The 24,946-nt window shown below is 47.7% G+C and overlaps 1 protein-coding gene across 3 annotated transcripts in view; it reads left to right on the forward strand.

Moving 5' to 3' along the window:
* The window catches only part of LOC116956795 (phospholipid-transporting ATPase IF-like), a 120,916-nt gene that overhangs the window by 53,499 nt on the left and 42,471 nt on the right, over positions 1 to 24,946 (forward strand). For all 3 annotated transcript variants that reach the window (XM_076058000.1, XM_076058001.1, XM_076058002.1), the window contains exon 19: positions 2,099 to 2,389. In XM_076058000.1, coding sequence (XP_075914115.1) covers positions 2,099 to 2,389 — 291 coding nt within the window. The remainder of the gene's footprint in view (positions 1 to 2,098; positions 2,390 to 24,946) is intronic.

The following is a 24,946-nucleotide window of genomic DNA, read 5'->3' on the forward strand; positions in this document are numbered from 1 at the left end:
TACTCTCTCACTCGCCCACACGGACACTCACTCACTCACTCACCTACTCACTCACTCATACACACACTCTCTCACTCAAACACTCACTCACTCGCCTACTCACTCACTCGCACACTCATACACACACCCTCTCACTCGCCCACACGGACACTCACTTGCTCACTCACCTACTCACTCGCTCACTCGCCTATTCACTCGCTCACTCGCCTACTCACTCACTCGCACACTCATACGCATACTCTCTCACTCGCCCACACGGACACTCACTCACTCACTCACCTACTCACTCACTCATACACACACTCTCTCACTCAAACACTCACTCACTCGCCTACTCACTCACTCGCACACTCATACACACACCCTCTCACTCGCCCACACGGACACTCACTTGCTCACTCACCTACTCACTCGCTCACTCGCCTATTCACTCGCTCACTCGCCTACTCACTCACTCGCACACTCATACGCATACTCTCTCACTCGCCCACACGGACACTCACTCACTCACTCACCTACTCACTCACTCATACACACACTCTCTCACTCAAACACTCACTCACTCGCCTACTCACTCGCACACTCATACGCACACTCTTTCACTCGCCCACACGGACACTCACTCACTCACCTACTCACTCACTCGCACACTCATACACACACTCTCTCACTCAAACACTCACTCACTCGCCTACTCACTCGCACACTCATACACACACTCTTTCACTCGCTCACTCAGACACTCACTCGCTCACTCACCTACTCACTCACTCTCACACTCATACACGCACTCTCTCACTCGCTCACTCAGACACTCACTCGCTCACTCACCTACTCACTCACTCGCACACTCATACACACACTCTCTCACTCAAACACTCACTCACTCGCCTACTCACTCGCACACTCATACACACACTCTTTCACTCGCCCACACGGACACTCACTCGCTCACTCACCTACTCACTCACTCGCACACTCATGCGCACACTCTCTCACTCAAACACTCACTCACTCGCCTACTCACTCGCACACTCATACACACACTCTTTCACTCGCTCACTCAGACACTCACTCGCTCACTCACCTACTCACTCACTCTCACACTCATACACGCACTCTCTCACTCGCTCACTCAGACACTCACTCGCTCACTCACCTACTCACTCACTCGCACACTCATACACACACTCTTTCACTCGCTCACTCAGACACTCACTCGCTCACTCACCTACTCACTCACTCTCACACTCATACACGCACTCTCTCACTCGTCCACACGGACACTCACTCACTCACTCACCTACTCACTCACTCGCACACTCATACACACACTCTTTCACTCGCTCACTCAGACACTCACTCGCTCACTCACCTACTCACTCACTCTCACACTCATACACACACTCTCTCACTCGCCCACACGGACACTCACTTGCTCACTCACCTACTCACTCGCTCGCTCGCCTATTCACTCGCCTACTCACTCACTCGCACACTTACCTACTCACACTCATACACACACTCTCTCACTCACCTATTCAAGAACCCACTCACCCACCCACTCACCCACCCACCCACCCACTCACCCACCCACCCACCCACTCACCCACCCACCCACCCACTCACCCACCCACCCACCCACTCACCCACCCACTCACTCACTCACCCACCCACTCACCCACCCACTCACCCACCCACCCACCCATCCACTCACTCACCCACCCACTCACTCACCCACCCACTAACCCACTCACCCACCCATCCACTAACCCACTCACCCACTAACCCACTCACTAACCCACTCACCCACTCACTCACCCACTCACTCACCCACTCACTCACCCACCCACCCACTCACTCACCCACCCACTAACCCACCCACTAACCCACTCACCCACCCACTCACCCATCCACTAACCCACTCACCCACCCACCCACCCACCCACCCACTCACCCACCCACCCACTCACTCACTCACCCACCCACCCCCCCACTAACCCACCCCCCCACTAACCCACCCCCCCACTAACCCACCCCCCCACTAACCCCCCACCCCCCCACTAACCCCACCCCACCCACCACCACGTCCGAGCAGGCTACAGGAGGGCGTGGTGGAGGCCATGGCTTCCCTGCGCGACGCCGGCGTCTCTCTCTGGGTGCTCACGGGGGACAAGATGGAGACGGCCGTGAACGTGGGCTACGCCTGCGGCCTCTTCTCCCCGTCCACCACGCTGCTCTCGCTGGGACGCTCCCCCGCCACAGTCACCGCCACGGGACACGTGGGGGAGGTGGAGCGGGGGGGGGAGGGGGGGGAGGAGCGGGGGGAGGAGGGGGAGGGGGAGGAGGGGAGCGACTACGCTGGGCAACTTGCACGGCTCATAGCACAGTACGGAGGGAGTGTCGCACGCACGCTCACGAAACACTCTCACAAACACAAACACTCACAAACACTCTCACTCACGCTCACAAACACTCTCACAAACACAAACACTCTCACTCACTCACACTCTCACTCACACTCACAAACACTCTCACAAACACAAACACTCTCACTCACTCACACTCTCACTTACGCTCACAAACACTCTCACAAACACAAACACTCTCACAAACACTCTCACTCACAAACACTCTCACTCACGCTCACAAACACTCTCACAAACACTCTCACATACACTCTCACAAACACAAACACTCTCACAAACACAAACACTCTCACAAACACTCTCACAAACACAAACACTCTCACTCACTCACACTCTCACTCACACTCACAAACACTCTCACAAACACAAACACTCTCACAAACACACTCACAAACACTCTCACGCACGCTCACAAACACTCTCACAAACACAAACACTCTCACTCACTCACACTCTCACTCACGCTCACAAACACTCTCACAAACACAAACACTCTCACTCACTCACACTCTCACTCATGCTCACAAACACTCTCACAAACACAAACACTCTCACAAACACTCTCACTCACAAACACTCTCACTCACGCTCACAAACACTCTCACAAACACTCTCACATACACTCTCACAAACACAAACACTCTCACAAACACAAACACTCTCGCTCACAAACACTCACACTCACAAACACTCTCACTCACACTCACTCACACTCTCACTCACACTCTCACTCACTATCACAGACACTCTCACTCACGCTCACAAACACTCTCACAAACACTCTCACGCACGCTCAAAAACACTCTCACAAACACAAACACTCTCACAAACACTCTCACAAACACTCTCACATACACTCTCACGCACGCTCACAAACACTCTCACGCACGCTCACAAACACTCTCACAAACACAAACACTCTCACGCACGCTCACAAACACTCTCACTCACTCACTATCACAGACACTCACAAACACTCTCACAAACACAAACACTCTCACTCACGCTCACAAACACTCTCACAAACACAAACACTCTCACTCACGCTCACAAACACTCTCACTCACAAACACTCTCACTCACAAACACTCTCACTCACAAACACTCACTCACACTCACAAACACTCTCACTCACAAACACTCTCACTCACACTCACAAACACTCTCACTCACAAACACTCTCACTCACACTCACAAACACTCACGCTCACAAACACTCTCACAAACACTTTCGCTCACAAACACTCACACTCACAAACACTCTCACTCACAAACACTCTCACAAACACAAACACTCTCACAAACACAAACACTCTCACTCACGCTCACAAACACTCTCACAAACACAAACACTCTCACAAACACAAACACTCTCACTATCACAGACACTCACAAACATAAACACTCTCACTCACGCTCACAAACACTCTCACAAACACAAACACTCTCACAAACACAAACACTCTCACTCACGCTCACAAACACTCTCACAAACACAAACACTCTCACAAACACTCTCACTCACAAACACTCTCACTCACAAACACTCTCACAAACACAAACACTCTCACGCACGCTCACAAACACTCTCACTCACGCTCACAAACACTCTCACTCACAAACACTCTCACTCACAAACACTCTCACTCACAAACACTCTCACTCACAAACACTCTCACTCACGCTCACAAACACTCTCACTCACAAACACTCTCACTCACACTCACAAACACTCTCACTCACAAACACTCTCACTCACAAACACTCTCACTCACAAACATTCTCACTCACAAACACTCACACTCTCACTCACAAACACTCTCACTCACAAACACTCTCACTCACGCTCACAAACACTCTCACTCACAAACACTCTCACTCACAAACACTCTCACTCACAAACACTCTCACTCACAAACACTCTCACTCACAAACACTCTCACTCACGCTCACAAACACTCTCACTCACGCTCACAAACACTCTCGCTCACAAACACTCTCACTCACAAACACTCTCACTCACAAACACTCTCACGCACGCTCACAGACACTCTCACGCACGCTCACAAACACTCTCAATCACAAACACTCTCACTCACGCTCACAAACACTCTCACTCACAAACACTCTCACTCACAAACACTCTCACTCACGCTCACAAACACTCTCACTCACAAACACTCTCACTCACAAACACTCTCACTCACGCTCACAAACACTCTCACTCACACTCACAAACACTCTCACTCACGCTCACAAACACTCACAAACACTCTCACACACTCTCACTCACACTCACAAACACTCTCGCTCACAAATACTCTCACTCACGCTCACAAACACTCTCACTCACGCTCACAAACACTCTCACTATCACAGACACTCACAAACACTCTCACTCACATACACTCTCACTCACGCTCACAAACACTCTCACTCACACTCACAAACACTCTCACTCACAAACACTCACACTCACTATCACAGACACTCACAAACACTCTCACTCACACTATCACTCACACTCACTATCACAGACACTCACAAACACTGTCACTCACACTCACTATTACAGACACTCACAAACACTCTCACTCACTATCACAGACACTCACACTACTATCACTCACACTCACTATCACAGACACTCACAAACACTCTCACTCTCACTCACTATCACAGACACTCACAAACACTCTCACTAGCACTCACACTCTCACTCACAAACACTCTCACTCACAAACACTCTCACTCACACTCAATATCACAGACACTCACAAACACTCTCACTAGCACTCACTATCACAGACACTCACAAACACTCTCACTCACACTCACTATTACAGACACTCACAGACACTCTCACTCACTATCACAGACACTCACAAACACTCTCACTCACTATCACAGACACTCACAAACATTCACAAACACTCGCGCAGACTCACAAACACTCTCACTCGCACTCACACTCTCACTCACTATCACAGACACTCACAAACACTCTCACTAGCACTCACTATCACAGACACTCACAAACACTCTCACTCACTATCACAGACACTCACAAACACTCTCACTCACTATCACAGACACTCACAAACACTCTCACTCACTATCACAGACACTCACAAAATTCACAAACACTCGCGCAGACTCACAAACACTCTCACTCGCACTCACACTCTCACTCACTCACACTCACTATCACAGACACTTACAAATACTCTCACTCACACTATCACTCTCACTCACTCACTATCACAAACACTCACAAACACTCTCTCACTAGAACAGGGGGAGATCATACAAACTCCACTCACTCTCACTCTGTAGAACAGGGGGAGATCATACAAACTCCACTCACTCTGTAGAACAGGGGGAGATCATACAAACTCCACTCACTCACTCAGTTGAACAGGGCGAAATCATACAAACGCCACTCACTCTGTAGAACAGGGGGAGATCATACAAACTCCACTCACTCACTCTGAAGAACGGGGGGAGATCATACAAACTCCACTCACTCACTGTGTAGAACAGGGGGAGATCATACAAACTCCACTCACTCACTCTGAAGAACAGGGGGAGATCGTACAAACTCCACTCACTCACTCTGTAGAACAGGGGGAGATCATACAAACTCCACTCACTCTGTAGAACAGGGGGAGATCATACAAACTCCACTCACTCTCTCTGAGATCACACAAACTCCACTCACTCACTATGTAGAACAGGGGGAGATCACACAAACTCCACTCACTCTGTAGAACAGGGGGAGATCACACAAACTCCACTCACTCTGTAGAACAGAAGGAGATCACACAAACTCCACTCACTCACTCTGTAGAACAGGGGGAGATCATACAAACTCCACTCACTCACTCTGAAGAATAGGGGGAGATCATACAAACTCCACTCACTCACTCTGTTGAACAGGGGGAGATCACACAAACTCCACTCACTCTGTAGAACAGGGGGAGATCACACAAACTCCACTCACTCTGTTGAACAGGGGGAGATCACACAAACTCCACTCACTCTGTAGAACAGGGGGAGATCATACAAACTCCACTCACTCACTCTGAAGAACAGGGGGAGATCATACAAACTCCACTCACTCACTGTGTAGAACAGGGGGAGATCATACAAACCCCACTCACTCACTCTGAAGAACAGGGGGAGATCATACAAACTCCACTCACTCACTCTGTAGAACAGGGGGAGATAATACAAACTCCACTCACTCTGTAGAACAGGGGGAGATCACACAAACTCCACTCACTCTGTAGAACAGAAGGAGAACACACAAACTCCACTCACTCACTCTGTAGAACAGGGGGAGATCATACAAACTCCACTCACTCACTCTGAAGAACAGGGGGAGATCATACAAACTCCACTCACTCACTCTGTTGAACAGGGGGAGATCACACAAACTCCACTCACTCTGTAGAACAGGGGGAGATCATACAAACTCCACTCACTCTGTAGAACAGGGGGAGATCACACAAACTCCACTCACTCTGTAGAACAGGGGGAGATCACACAAACTCCACTCACTCTGTAGAACAGGGGGAGATCATACAAACTCCACTCACTCACTCTGTAGAACAGGGGGAGATCATACAAACTCCACTCACTCTGTAGAACAGGGGGAGATCACACAAACTCCACTCACTCACTCTGTAGAGCAGGGGGAGATCATACAAACTCTACTCACTTTGTAGAACAGGGGGAGATCACACAAACTCCACTCACTCACTCTGTAGAACAGGGGGAGATCACACAAACTCCACTCACTCTGTAGAACAGGGGGAGATCATACAAACTCCACTCACTCACTGTAGAACAGGGGGAGATCACACAAACTACACTCACTCTGTAGAACAGGGGGAGATCACACAAACTCCACTCACTCTGTAGAACAGAGGGAGATCACACAAACTCCACTCTCACTGTAGAACAGGGGGAGATCACACAAACTCCACTCACTCTGTAGAACAGAGGGAGATCACACAAACTCCACTCACTCACTCTGTAGAACAGGGAGAGATCACACAAACTCCACTCACTCACTCTGTAGAACAGGGGGAGATCATACAAACTCCACTCACTCTGTAGAACAGGGGGAGATCACACAAACTCCACTCACTCTGTAGAACAGGGGGAGATCACACAAACTCCACTCACTCACTCTGTAGAACAGGGGGAGATCATACAAACTCCACTCACTCTGTAGAACAGGGGGAGATCACACAAACTCCACTCACTCTGTAGAACAGGGGGAGATCATAGAAACTCCACTCACTCTGTAGAACAGGGGGAGATCACACAATCTCCACTCACTCTGTAGAACAGGGGGAGATCACACAAACTCCACTCACTCTGTAGAACAGGGGGAGATCATACAAACTCCACACACTCACTCTGTAGAACAGGATGAGATCACACAAACTCCACTCACTCTGTAGAACAGGGGGAGATCATACAAACTCCACTCACCCTGTAGAACAGGGGGAGATCATACAAACTCCACTCACTCACTCTGTAGAACAGGGGGAGATCATACAAACTCCACTCACTCACTCTGTAGAACAGGGAGAGATCACACAAACTCCACTCACTCACTCTGTAGAACAGGGGGAGATCATACAAACTCCACTCACTCTGTAGAACAGGAGGAGATCATACAAACTCCACTCAATCTGTAGAACAGGGGGAGATCATACAAACTCCACTCACTCTGTAGAACAGGGGGAGATAATACAAACTCCACTCACTCTGTAGAACAGGGAGAGATCACACAAACTCCACTCACTCACTCTGTAGAACAGGGGGAGATCATACAAACTCCACTTACTCTGTAGAACAGGGGGAGATCATACAAACTCCACTCACTCTGTAGAACAGGGGGAGATCATACAAACTCCACTCACTCTGTAGAACAGGGGGAGATCATACAAACGCCACTCACTCTGTAGAACAGGGAGAGATCACACAAACTCCACTCCCTCTGTAGATCAGGGGGAGATCATACAAACTCCACACACTCTCTCTGTAGAACAGGGGGAGATCACACAAACTCCACTCACTCTGTAGAACAGGGGGAGATCACACAAACTCCACTCACTCTGTAGAACAGGGGGAGATCACACAAACTCCACTCACTCTGTCGAACAGGGGGAGATCATACAAACTCCACTCACTCTGTAGAACAGGGGGAGATCACACAAACTCCACTCACTCTGTAGAACAGAGGGAGATCACACAAACTCCACTCACTCACTCTGTAGAACAGGGAGAGATCACACAAACTCCACTCACTCACTCTGTAGAACAGGGGGAGATCATACAAACTCCACTCACTCTGTAGAACAGGGGGAGATCACACAAACTCCACTCACTCTGTAGAACAGGGGGAGATCACACAAACTCCACTCACTCACTCTGTAGAACAGGGGGAGATCATACAAACTCCACTCACTCTGTAGAACAGGGGGAGATCACACAAACTCCACTCACTCCGTAGAACAGGGGGAGATCATAGAAACTCCACTCACTCTGTAGAACAGGGGGAGATCACACAATCTCCACTCACTCTGTAGAACAGGGGGAGATCACACAAACTCCACTCACTCTGTAGAACAGGGGGAGATCATACAAACTCCACACACTCACTCTGTAGAACAGGATGAGATCACACAAACTCCACTCACTCTGTAGAACAGGGGGAGATCATACAAACTCCACTCACCCTGTAGAACAGGGGGAGATCATACAAACTCCACTCACTCACTCTGTAGAACAGGGGGAGATCATACAAACTCCACTCACTCACTCTGTAGAACAGGGAGAGATCACACAAACTCCACTCACTCACTCTGTAGAACAGGGGGAGATCATACAAACTCCACTCACTCTGTAGAACAGGAGGAGATCATACAAACTCCACTCACTCTGTAGAACAGGGGGAGATCATACAAACTCCACTCACTCTGTAGAACAGGGGGAGATAATACAAACTCCACTCACTCTGTAGAACAGGGAGAGATCACACAAACTCCACTCACTCACTCTGTAGAACAGGGGGAGATCATACAAACTCCACTTACTCTGTAGAACAGGGGGAGATCATACAAACTCCACTCACTCTGTAGAACAGGGGGAGATCATACAAACTCCACTCACTCTGTAGAACAGGGGGAGATCATACAAACGCCACTCACTCTGTAGAACAGGGAGAGATCACACAAACTCCACTCCCTCTGTAGATCAGGGGGAGATCATACAAACTCCACACACTCTCTCTGTAGAACAGGGGGAGATCACACAAACTCCACTCACTCTGTAGAACAGGGGGAGATCACACAAACTCCACTCACTCTGTAGAACAGGGGGAGATCACACAAACTCCACTCACTCTGTCGAACAGGGGGAGATCATACAAACTCCACTCACTCTGTAGAAGAGGGGGAGATCATACAAACTCCACTCACTCACTCTGTAGAACAGGGGGAGATCATACAAACTCCACTCACTCACTCTGTAGGACAGGGGGAGATCACACAAACTCCACTCACTCTGTATAACAGGGGGAGATCATACAAACTCCACTCACTCACTCTGTAGAACAGCGGGAGATCATACAAACTCCACTGACTATATAGAACATGGGGAGATCATACAAACTCCACTGACTATATAGAACAGGGGGAGATCATACAAACTCCACTGACTATATAGAACAGGGGGAGATCATACAAACTCCACTCACTCTGTAGAACAGGGGGATATCATACAAACTCCACTGACTATATAGAACAGGGGGAGATCATACAAACTCCACTCACTCTGTAGAACAGGGGGAGATCATACAAACTCCACTGACTATATAGAACAGGGGGAGATCATACAAACTCCACACACTCACTCTGTAGAACAGGGGGAGATCATACAAACTCCACTCACTCTGTAGAACATGGGGAGATCATACAAACTCCACTGACTATATAGAACAGGGGGAGATCACACAAACTCCACTCACTCACTCGGCAGAACAGGGGGAGATCATACAAACTCCACTCACTCTGTAGAACAGGGGGAGATCATACAAACTCCACTCACTCACTCTGTAGAACAGGGGGAGATCATACAAACTCCACTCACGCACTCTGTAGAACAGGGGGAGATCATACAAACTCCACACACTCTCTCTGTAGAACAGGGGGAGATCACACAAACTACACTCACTCACTCTGTAGAACAGGGGGAGATCATTCAAACTCCACTCACTGTGTAGAACAGGGGGAGATCATACAAACTCCACTGACTATATAGAACAGGGGGAGATCATACAAACTCCACTGACTATATAGAACAGGGGGAGATCATACAAACTCCACTGACTATATAGAACAGGGGGAGATCATACAAACTCCACTGACTATATAGAACAGGGGGAGATCATACAAACTCCACTGACTATATAGAACAGGGGGAGATCACACAAACTCCACTCACTCTGTAGAACAGGGGGAGATCATACAAACTCCACTGACTATATAGAACAGGGGGAGATCACACAAACTCCACTCGCTCACTCGGCAGAACAGGGGGAGATCATACAAACTCCACTCACTCTGTAGAACAGGGGGAGATCATACAAACTCCACTCACTCACTCTGTAGAACAGGGGGAGATCATACAAACTCCACTCACGCACTCTGTAGAACAGGGGGAGATCATACAAACTCCACTCACTCTGTAGAACAGGGGGAGATCATACAAACTCCACTCACTCTGTAGAACAGGGGGAGATAATACAAACTCCACTCACTCTGTAGAACAGGGAGAGATCACACAAACTCCACTCACTCATTCTGTAGAACAGGGGGAGATCATACAAACTCCACTTACTCTGTAGAACAGGGGGAGATCATACAAACTCCACTCACTCACTCTGTAGAACAGCGGGAGATCATACAAACTCCACTGACTATATAGAACATGGGGAGATCATACAAACTCCACTGACTATATAGAACAGGGGGAGATCATACAAACTCCACTGACTATATAGAACAGGGGGAGATCATACAAACTCCACTCACTCTGTAGAACAGGGGGATATCATACAAACTCCACTGACTATATAGAACAGGGGGAGATCATACAAACTCCACTCACTCTGTAGAACAGGGGGAGATCATACAAACTCCACTGACTATATAGAACAGGGGGAGATCATACAAACTCCACACACTCACTCTGTAGAACAGGGGGAGATCATACAAACTCCACTCACTCTGTAGAACAGGGGGAGATCATACAAACTCCACTGACTATATAGAACAGGGGGAGATCACACAAACTCCACTCACTCACTCGGCAGAACAGGGGGAGATCATACAAACTCCACTCACTCTGTAGAACAGGGGGAGATCATACAAACTCCACTCACTCACTCTGTAGAACAGGGGGAGATCATACAAACTCCACTCACGCACTCTGTAGAACAGGGGGAGATCATACAAACTCCACACACTCTCTCTGTAGAACAGGGGGAGATCACACAAACTACACTCACTCACTCTGTAGAACAGGGGGAGATCATTCAAACTCCACTCACTGTGTAGAACAGGGGGAGATCATACAAACTCCACTGACTATATAGAACAGGGGGAGATCATACAAACTCCACTGACTATATAGAACAGGGGGAGATCATACAAACTCCACTGACTATATAGAACAGGGGGAGATCATACAAACTCCACTGACTATATAGAACAGGGGGAGATCATACAAACTCCACTGACTATATAGAACAGGGGGAGATCACACAAACTCCACTCACTCTGTAGAACAGGGGGAGATCATACAAACTCCACTGACTATATAGAACAGGGGGAGATCACACAAACTCCACTCGCTCACTCGGCAGAACAGGGGGAGATCATACAAACTCCACTCACTCTGTAGAACAGGGGGAGATCATACAAACTCCACTCACTCACTCTATAGAACAGGGGGAGATCATACAAACTCCACTCACGCACTCTGTAGAACAGGGGGAGATCATACAAACTCCACTCACTCTGTAGAACAGGGGGAGATCATACAAACTCCACTCACTCTGTAGAACAGGGGGAGATAATACAAACTCCACTCACTCTGTAGAACAGGGAGAGATCACACAAACTCCACTCACTCTGTAGAACAGGGGGATATCATACAAACTCCACTGACTATATAGAACAGGGGGAGATCATACAAACTCCACTCACTCTGTAGAACAGGGGGAGATCATACAAACTCCACTGACTATATAGAACAGGGGGAGATCATACAAACTCCACACACTCACTCTGTAGAACAGGGGGAGATCATACAAACTCCACTCACTCTGTAGAACAGGGGGAGATCATACAAACTCCACTGACTATATAGAACAGGGGGAGATCACACAAACTCCACTCACTCACTCGGCAGAACAGGGGGAGATCATACAAACTCCACTCACTCTGTAGAACAGGGGGAGATCATACAAACTCCACTCACTCACTCTGTAGAACAGGGGGAGATCATACAAACTCCACTCACGCACTCTGTAGAACAGGGGGAGATCATACAAACTCCACACACTCTCTCTGTAGAACAGGGGGAGATCACACAAACTACACTCACTCACTCTGTAGAACAGGGGGAGATCATTCAAACTCCACTCACTGTGTAGAACAGGGGGAGATCATACAAACTCCACTGACTATATAGAACAGGGGGAGATCATACAAACTCCACTGACTATATAGAACAGGGGGAGATCATACAAACTCCACTGACTATATAGAACAGGGGGAGATCATACAAACTCCACTGACTATATAGAACAGGGGGAGATCATACAAACTCCACTGACTATATAGAACAGGGGGAGATCACACAAACTCCACTCACTCTGTAGAACAGGGGGAGATCATACAAACTCCACTGACTATATAGAACAGGGGGAGATCACACAAACTCCACTCGCTCACTCGGCAGAACAGGGGGAGATCATACAAACTCCACTCACTCTGTAGAACAGGGGGAGATCATACAAACTCCACTCACTCACTCTGTAGAACAGGGGGAGATCATACAAACTCCACTCACGCACTCTGTAGAACAGGGGGAGATCATACAAACTCCACTCACTCTGTAGAACAGGGGGAGATCATACAAACTCCACTCACTCTGTAGAACAGGGGGAGATAATACAAACTCCACTCACTCTGTAGAACAGGGAGAGATCACACAAACTCCACTCACTCATTCTGTAGAACAGGGGGAGATCATACAAACTCCACTTACTCTGTAGAACAGGGGGAGATCATACAAACTCCACTCACTCTGTAGAACAGGGGGAGATCATACAAACTCCACTCACTCTGTAGAACAGGGGGAGATCATACAAACGCCACTCACTCTGTAGAACAGGGAGAGATCACACAAACTCCACTCCCTCTGTAGATCAGGGGGAGATCATACAAACTCCACACACTCTCTCTGTAGAACAGGGGGAGATCACACAAACTCCACTCACTCTGTAGAACAGGGGGAGATCACACAAACTCCACTCACTCTGTAGAACAGGGGGAGATCACACAAACTCCACTCACTCTGTCGAACAGGGGGAGATCATACAAACTCCACTCACTCTGTAGAAGAGGGGGAGATCATACAAACTCCACTCACTCACTCTGTAGAACAGGGGGAGATCATACAAACTCCACTCACTCACTCTGTAGGACAGGGGGAGATCACACAAACTCCACTCACTCTGTATAACAGGGGGAGATCATACAAACTCCACTCACTCACTCTGTAGAACAGCGGGAGATCATACAAACTCCACTGACTATATAGAACATGGGGACATCATACAAACTCCACTGACTATATAGAACAGGGGGAGATCATACAAACTCCACTCACTCTGTAGAACAGGGGGATATCATACAAACTCCACTGACTATATAGAACAGGGGGAGATCATACAAACTCCACTCACTCTGTAGAACAGGGGGAGATCATACAAACTCCACTGACTATATAGAACAGGGGGAGATCATACAAACTCCACACACTCACTCTGTAGAACAGGGGGAGATCATACAAACTCCACTCACTCTGTAGAACAGGGGGAGATCATACAAACTCCACTGACTATATAGAACAGGGGGAGATCACACAAACTCCACTCACTCACTCGGCAGAACAGGGGGAGATCATACAAACTCCACTCACTCTGTAGAACAGGGGGAGATCATACAAACTCCACTCACTCACTCTGTAGAACAGGGGGAGATCATACAAACTTCACTCACGCACTCTGTAGAACAGGGGGAGATCATACAAACTCCACACACTCTCTCTGTAGAACAGGGGGAGATCACACAAACTACACTCACTCACTCTGTAGAACAGGGGGAGATCATTCAAACTCCACTCACTGTGTAGAACAGGGGGAGATCATACAAACTCCACTGACTATATAGAACAGGGGGAGATCATACAAACTCCACTGACTATATAGAACAGGGGGAGATCATACAAACTCCACTGACTATATAGAACAGGGGGAGATCATACAAACTCCACTGACTATATAGAACAGGGGGAGATCATACAAACTCCACTGACTATATAGAACAGGGGGAGATCACACAAACTCCACTCACTCTGTAGAACAGGGGGAGATCATACAAACTCCACTGACTATATAGAACAGGGGGAGATCACACAAACTCCACTCGCTCACTCGGCAGAACAGGGGGAGATCATACAAACTCCACTCACTCTGTAGAACAGGGGGAGATCATACAAACTCCACTCACTCACTCTGTAGAACAGGGGGAGATCATACAAACTCCACTCACGCACTCTGTAGAACAGGGGGAGATCATACAAACTCCACACACTCTCTCTGTAGAACAGGGGGAGATCACACAAACTACACTCACTCACTCTGTAGAACAGGGGGAGATCATTCAAACTCCACTCACTGTGTAGAACAGGGGGAGATCATACAAACTCCACTGACTATATAGAACAGGGGGAGATCATACAAACTCCACTGACTATATAGAACAGGGGGAGATCATACAAACTCCACTGACTATATAGAACAGGGGGAGATCATACAAACTCCACTGACTATATAGAACAGGGGGAGATCATACAAACTCCACTGACTATATAGAACAGGGGGAGATCACACAAACTCCACTCACTCACTCTGTAGAACAGGGGGAGATCATACAAACTCCACTCACTCTGTAGAACAGGGGGAGATCACACAAACTCCACTCACTCTGTAGAACAGGGGGAGATCACACAAACTCCACTCACTCACTCTGTAGAACAGGGGGAGATCATACAAACTCCACTCACTCTGTAGAACAGGGGGAGATCACACAAACTCCACTCACTCCGTAGAACAGGGGGAGATCATAGAAACTCCACTCACTCTGTAGAACAGGGGGAGATCACACAATCTCCACTCACTCTGTAGAACAGGGGGAGATCACACAAACTCCACTCACTCTGTAGAACAGGGGGAGATCATACAAACTCCACACACTCACTCTGTAGAACAGGATGAGATCACACAAACTCCACTCACTCTGTAGAACAGGGGGAGATCATACAAACTCCACTCACCCTGTAGAACAGGGGGAGATCATACAAACTCCACTCACTCACTCTGTAGAACAGGGGGAGATCATACAAACTCCACTCACTCACTCTGTAGAACAGGGAGAGATCACACAAACTCCACTCACTCACTCTGTAGAACAGGGGGAGATCATACAAACTCCACTCACTCTGTAGAACAGGAGGAGATCATACAAACTCCACTCACTCTGTAGAACAGGGGGAGATCATACAAACTCCACTCACTCTGTAGAACAGGGGGAGATAATACAAACTCCACTCACTCTGTAGAACAGGGAGAGATCACACAAACTCCACTCACTCACTCTGTAGAACAGGGGGAGATCATACAAACTCCACTTACTCTGTAGAACAGGGGGAGATCATACAAACTCCACTCACTCTGTAGAACAGGGGGAGATCATACAAACTCCACTCACTCTGTAGAACAGGGGGAGATCATACAAACGCCACTCACTCTGTAGAACAGGGAGAGATCACACAAACTCCACTCCCTCTGTAGATCAGGGGGAGATCATACAAACTCCACACACTCTCTCTGTAGAACAGGGGGAGATCACACAAACTCCACTCACTCTGTAGAACAGGGGGAGATCACACAAACTCCACTCACTCTGTAGAACAGGGGGAGATCACACAAACTCCACTCACTCTGTCGAACAGGGGGAGATCATACAAACTCCACTCACTCTGTAGAAGAGGGGGAGATCATACAAACTCCACTCACTCACTCTGTAGAACAGGGGGAGATCATACAAACTCCACTCACTCACTCTGTAGGACAGGGGGAGATCACACAAACTCCACTCACTCTGTATAACAGGGGGAGATCATACAAACTCCACTCACTCACTCTGTAGAACAGCGGGAGATCATACAAACTCCACTGACTATATAGAACATGGGGAGATCATACAAACTCCACTGACTATATAGAACAGGGGGAGATCATACAAACTCCACTGACTATATAGAACAGGGGGAGATCATACAAACTCCACTCACTCTGTAGAACAGGGGGATATCATACAAACTCCACTGACTATATAGAACAGGGGGAGATCATACAAACTCCACTCACTCTGTAGAACAGGGGGAGATCATACAAACTCCACTGACTATATAGAACAGGGGGAGATCATACAAACTCCACACACTCTCTCTGTAGAACAGGGGGAGATCACACAAACTACACTCACTCACTCTGTAGAACAGGGGGAGATCATTCAAACTCCACTCACTGTGTAGAACAGGGGGAGATCATACAAACTCCACTGACTATATAGAACAGGGGGAGATCATACAAACTCCACTGACTATATAGAACAGGGGGAGATCATACAAACTCCACTGACTATATAGAACAGGGGGAGATCATACAAACTCCACTGACTATATAGAACAGGGGGAGATCATACAAACTCCACTGACTATATAGAACAGGGGGAGATCACACAAACTCCACTCACTCTGTAGAACAGGGGGAGATCATACAAACTCCACTGACTATATAGAACAGGGGGAGATCACACAAACTCCACTCGCTCACTCGGCAGAACAGGGGGAGATCATACAAACTCCACTCACTCTGTAGAACAGGGGGAGATCATACAAACTCCACTCACTCACTCTGTAGAACAGGGGGAGATCATACAAACTCCACTCACGCACTCTGTAGAACAGGGGGAGATCATACAAACTCCACTCACTCTGTAGAACAGGGGGAGATCATACAAACTCCACTCACTCTGTAGAACAGGGGGAGATAATACAAACTCCACTCACTCTGTAGAACAGGGAGAGATCACACAAACTCCACTCACTCATTCTGTAGAACAGGGGGAGATCATACAAACTCCACTTACTCTGTAGAACAGGGGGAGATCATACAAACTCCACTCACTCACTCTGTAGAACAGCGGGAGATCATACAAACTCCACTGACTATATAGAACATGGGGAGATCATACAAACTCCACTGACTATATAGAACAGGGGGAGATCATACAAACTCCACTGACTATATAGAACAGGGGGAGATCATACAAACTCCACTCACTCTGTAGAACAGGGGGATATCATACAAACTCCACTGACTATATAGAACAGGGGGAGATCATACAAACTCCACTCACTCTGTAGAACAGGGGGAGATCATACAAACTCCACTGACTATATAGAACAGGGGGAGATCATACAAACTCCACACACTCACTCTGTAGAACAGGGGGAGATCATACAAACTCCACTCACTCTGTAGAACAGGGGGAGATCATACAAACTCCACTGACTATATAGAACAGGGGGAGATCACACAAACTCCACTCACTCACTCGGCAGAACAGGGGGAGATCATACAAACTCCACTCACTCTGTAGAACAGGGGGAGATCATACAAACTCCACTCACTCACTCTGTAGAACAGGGGGAGATCATACAAACTCCACTCACGCACTCTGTAGAACAGGGGGAGATCATACAAACTCCACACACTCTCTCTGTAGAACAGGGGGAGATCACACAAACTACACTCACTCACTCTGTAGAACAGGGGGAGATCATTCAAACTCCACTCACTGTGTAGAACAGGGGGAGATCATACAAACTCCACTGACTATATAGAACAGGGGGAGATCATACAAACTCCACTGACTATATAGAACAGGGGGAGATCATACAAACTCCACTGACTATATAGAACAGGGGGAGATCATACAAACTCCACTGACTATATAGAACAGGGGGAGATCATACAAACTCCACTCACTCTGTAGAACAGGGGGAGATCATACAAACTCCACTGACTATATAGAACAGGGGGAGATCATACAAACTCCACACACTCACTCTGTAGAACAGGGGGAGATCATACAAACTCCACTCACTCTGTAGAACATGGGGAGATCATACAAACTCCACTGACTATATAGAACAGGGGGAGATCACACAAACTCCACTCACTCACTCGGCAGAACAGGGGGAGATCATACAAACTCCACTCACTCTGTAGAACAGGGGGAGATCATACAAACTCCACTCACTCACTCTGTAGAACAGGGGGAGATCATACAAACTCCACTCACGCACTCTGTAGAACAGGGGGAGATCATACAAACTCCACACACTCTCTCTGTAGAACAGGGGGAGATCACACAAACTACACTCACTCACTCTGTAGAACAGGGGGAGATCATTCAAACTCCACTCACTGTGTAGAACAGGGGGAGATCATACAAACTCCACTGACTATATAGAACAGGGGGAGATCATACAAACTCCACTGACTATATAGAACAGGGGGAGATCATACAAACTCCACTGACTATATAGAACAGGGGGAGATCATACAAACTCCACTGACTATATAGAACAGGGGGAGATCATACAAACTCCACTGACTATATAGAACAGGGGGAGATCACACAAACTCCACTCACTCTGTAGAACAGGGGGAGATCATACAAACTCCACTGACTATATAGAACAGGGGGAGATCACACAAACTCCACTCGCTCACTCGGCAGAACAGGGGGAGATCATACAAACTCCACTCACTCTGTAGAACAGGGGGAGATCATACAAACTCCACTCACTCACTCTGTAGAACAGGGGGAGATCATACAAACTCCACTCACGCACTCTGTAGAACAGGGGGAGATCATACAAACTCCACTCACTCTGTAGAACAGGGGGAGATCATACAAACTCCACTCACTCTGTAGAACAGGGGGAGATAATACAAACTCCACTCACTCTGTAGAACAGGGAGAGATCACACAAACTCCACTCACTCATTCTGTAGAACAGGGGGAGATCATACAAACTCCACTTACTCTGTAGAACAGGGGGAGATCATACAAACTCCACTCACTCACTCTGTAGAACAGCGGGAGATCATACAAACTCCACTGACTATATAGAACATGGGGAGATCATACAAACTCCACTGACTATATAGAACAGGGGGAGATCATACAAACTCCACTGACTATATAGAACAGGGGGAGATCATACAAACTCCACTCACTCTGTAGAACAGGGGGATATCATACAAACTCCACTGACTATATAGAACAGGGGGAGATCATACAAACTCCACTCACTCTGTAGAACAGGGGGAGATCATACAAACTCCACTGACTATATAGAACAGGGGGAGATCATACAAACTCCACACACTCACTCTGTAGAACAGGGGGAGATCATACAAACTCCACTCACTCTGTAGAACAGGGGGAGATCATACAAACTCCACTGACTATATAGAACAGGGGGAGATCACACAAACTCCACTCACTCACTCGGCAGAACAGGGGGAGATCATACAAACTCCACTCACTCTGTAGAACAGGGGGAGATCATACAAACTCCACTCACTCACTCTGTAGAACAGGGGGAGATCATACAAACTCCACTCACGCACTCTGTAGAACAGGGGGAGATCATACAAACTCCACACACTCTCTCTGTAGAACAGGGGGAGATCACACAAACTACACTCACTCACTCTGTAGAACAGGGGGAGATCATTCAAACTCCACTCACTGTGTAGAACAGGGGGAGATCATACAAACTCCACTGACTATATAGAACAGGGGGAGATCATACAAACTCCACTGACTATATAGAACAGGGGGAGATCATACAAACTCCACTGACTATATAGAACAGGGGGAGATCATACAAACTCCACTGACTATATAGAACAGGGGGAGATCATACAAACTCCACTGACTATATAGAACAGGGGGAGATCACACAAACTCCACTCACTCTGTAGAACAGGGGGAGATCATACAAACTCCACTGACTATATAGAACAGGGGGAGATCACACAAACTCCACTCGCTCACTCGGCAGAACAGGGGGAGATCATACAAACTCCACTCACTCTGTAGAACAGGGGGAGATCATACAAACTCCACTCACTCACTCTATAGAACAGGGGGAGATCATACAAACTCCACTCACGCACTCTGTAGAACAGGGGGAGATCATACAAACTCCACTCACTCTGTAGAACAGGGGGAGATCATACAAACTCCACTCACTCTGTAGAACAGGGGGAGATAATACAAACTCCACTCACTCTGTAGAACAGGGAGAGATCACACAAACTCCACTCACTCTGTAGAACAGGGGGATATCATACAAACTCCACTGACTATATAGAACAGGGGGAGATCATACAAACTCCACTCACTCTGTAGAACAGGGGGAGATCATACAAACTCCACTGACTATATAGAACAGGGGGAGATCATACAAACTCCACACACTCACTCTGTAGAACAGGGGGAGATCATACAAACTCCACTCACTCTGTAGAACAGGGGGAGATCATACAAACTCCACTGACTATATAGAACAGGGGGAGATCACACAAACTCCACTCACTCACTCGGCAGAACAGGGGGAGATCATACAAACTCCACTCACTCTGTAGAACAGGGGGAGATCATACAAACTCCACTCACTCACTCTGTAGAACAGGGGGAGATCATACAAACTCCACTCACGCACTCTGTAGAACAGGGGGAGATCATACAAACTCCACACACTCTCTCTGTAGAACAGGGGGAGATCACACAAACTACACTCACTCACTCTGTAGAACAGGGGGAGATCATTCAAACTCCACTCACTGTGTAGAACAGGGGGAGATCATACAAACTCCACTGACTATATAGAACAGGGGGAGATCATACAAACTCCACTGACTATATAGAACAGGGGGAGATCATACAAACTCCACTGACTATATAGAACAGGGGGAGATCATACAAACTCCACTGACTATATAGAACAGGGGGAGATCATACAAACTCCACTGACTATATAGAACAGGGGGAGATCACACAAACTCCACTCACTCTGTAGAACAGGGGGAGATCATACAAACTCCACTGACTATATAGAACAGGGGGAGATCACACAAACTCCACTCGCTCACTCGGCAGAACAGGGGGAGATCATACAAACTCCACTCACTCTGTAGAACAGGGGGAGATCATACAAACTCCACTCACTCACTCTGTAGAACAGGGGGAGATCATACAAACTCCACTCACGCACTCTGTAGAACAGGGGGAGATCATACAAACTCCACTCACTCTGTAGAACAGGGGGAGATCATACAAACTCCACTCACTCTGTAGAACAGGGGGAGATAATACAAACTCCACTCACTCTGTAGAACAGGGAGAGATCACACAAACTCCACTCACTCATTCTGTAGAACAGGGGGAGATCATACAAACTCCACTTACTCTGTAGAACAGGGGGAGATCATACAAACTCCACTCACTCTGTAGAACAGGGGGAGATCATACAAACTCCACTCACTCTGTAGAACAGGGGGAGATCATACAAACGCCACTCACTCTGTAGAACAGGGAGAGATCACACAAACTCCACTCCCTCTGTAGATCAGGGGGAGATCATACAAACTCCACACACTCTCTCTGTAGAACAGGGGGAGATCACACAAACTCCACTCACTCTGTAGAACAGGGGGAGATCACACAAACTCCACTCACTCTGTAGAACAGGGGGAGATCACACAAACTCCACTCACTCTGTCGAACAGGGGGAGATCATACAAACTCCACTCACTCTGTAGAAGAGGGGGAGATCATACAAACTCCACTCACTCACTCTGTAGAACAGGGGGAGATCATACAAACTCCACTCACTCACTCTGTAGGACAGGGGGAGATCACACAAACTCCACTCACTCTGTATAACAGGGGGAGATCATACAAACTCCACTCACTCACTCTGTAGAACAGCGGGAGATCATACAAACTCCACTGACTATATAGAACATGGGGACATCATACAAACTCCACTGACTATATAGAACAGGGGGAGATCATACAAACTCCACTCACTCTGTAGAACAGGGGGATATCATACAAACTCCACTGACTATATAGAACAGGGGGAGATCATACAAACTCCACTCACTCTGTAGAACAGGGGGAGATCATACAAACTCCACTGACTATATAGAACAGGGGGAGATCATACAAACTCCACACACTCACTCTGTAGAACAGGGGGAGATCATACAAACTCCACTCACTCTGTAGAACAGGGGGAGATCATACAAACTCCACTGACTATATAGAACAGGGGGAGATCACACAAACTCCACTCACTCACTCGGCAGAACAGGGGGAGATCATACAAACTCCACTCACTCTGTAGAACAGGGGGAGATCATACAAACTCCACTCACTCACTCTGTAGAACAGGGGGAGATCATACAAACTTCACTCACGCACTCTGTAGAACAGGGGGAGATCATACAAACTCCACACACTCTCTCTGTAGAACAGGGGGAGATCACACAAACTACACTCACTCACTCTGTAGAACAGGGGGAGATCATTCAAACTCCACTCACTGTGTAGAACAGGGGGAGATCATACAAACTCCACTGACTATATAGAACAGGGGGAGATCATACAAACTCCACTGACTATATAGAACAGGGGGAGATCATACAAACTCCACTGACTATATAGAACAGGGGGAGATCATACAAACTCCACTGACTATATAGAACAGGGGGAGATCATACAAACTCCACTGACTATATAGAACAGGGGGAGATCACACAAACTCCACTCACTCTGTAGAACAGGGGGAGATCATACAAACTCCACTGACTATATAGAACAGGGGGAGATCACACAAACTCCACTCGCTCACTCGGCAGAACAGGGGGAGATCATACAAACTCCACTCACTCTGTAGAACAGGGGGAGATCATACAAACTCCACTCACTCACTCTGTAGAACAGGGGGAGATCATACAAACTCCACTCACGCACTCTGTAGAACAGGGGGAGATCATACAAACTCCACACACTCTCTCTGTAGAACAGGGGGAGATCACACAAACTACACTCACTCACTCTGTAGAACAGGGGGAGATCATTCAAACTCCACTCACTGTGTAGAACAGGGGGAGATCATACAAACTCCACTGACTATATAGAACAGGGGGAGATCATACAAACTCCACTGACTATATAGAACAGGGGGAGATCATACAAACTCCACTGACTATATAGAACAGGGGGAGATCATACAAACTCCACTGACTATATAGAACAGGGGGAGATCATACAAACTCCACTGACTATATAGAACAGGGGGAGATCACACAAACTCCACTCACTCACTCTGTAGAACAGGGGGAGATCATACAAACTCCACTCACTCTGTAGAACAGGGGGAGATCACACAAACTCCACTCACTCTGTAGAACAGGGGGAGATCACACAAACTCCACTCACTCACTCTGTAGAACAGGGGGAGATCATACAAACTCCACTCACTCTGTAGAACAGGGGGAGATCACACAAACTCCACTCACTCCGTAGAACAGGGGGAGATCATAGAAACTCCACTCACTCTGTAGAACAGGGGGAGATCACACAATCTCCACTCACTCTGTAGAACAGGGGGAGATCACACAAACTCCACTCACTCTGTAGAACAGGGGGAGATCATACAAACTCCACACACTCACTCTGTAGAACAGGATGAGATCACACAAACTCCACTCACTCTGTAGAACAGGGGGAGATCATACAAACTCCACTCACCCTGTAGAACAGGGGGAGATCATACAAACTCCACTCACTCACTCTGTAGAACAGGGGGAGATCATACAAACTCCACTCACTCACTCTGTAGAACAGGGAGAGATCACACAAACTCCACTCACTCACTCTGTAGAACAGGGGGAGATCATACAAACTCCACTCACTCTGTAGAAC

The sequence above is a fragment of the Petromyzon marinus genome (assembly GCF_048934315.1).
Source record: "Petromyzon marinus isolate PM22_M1 ecotype Great Lakes invasive population chromosome 67 unlocalized genomic scaffold, UKy_Petmar_22M1.pri1.0 chr67_unloc.4, whole genome shotgun sequence".
Lineage (NCBI taxonomy): Eukaryota > Metazoa > Chordata > Hyperoartia > Petromyzontiformes > Petromyzontidae > Petromyzon > Petromyzon marinus.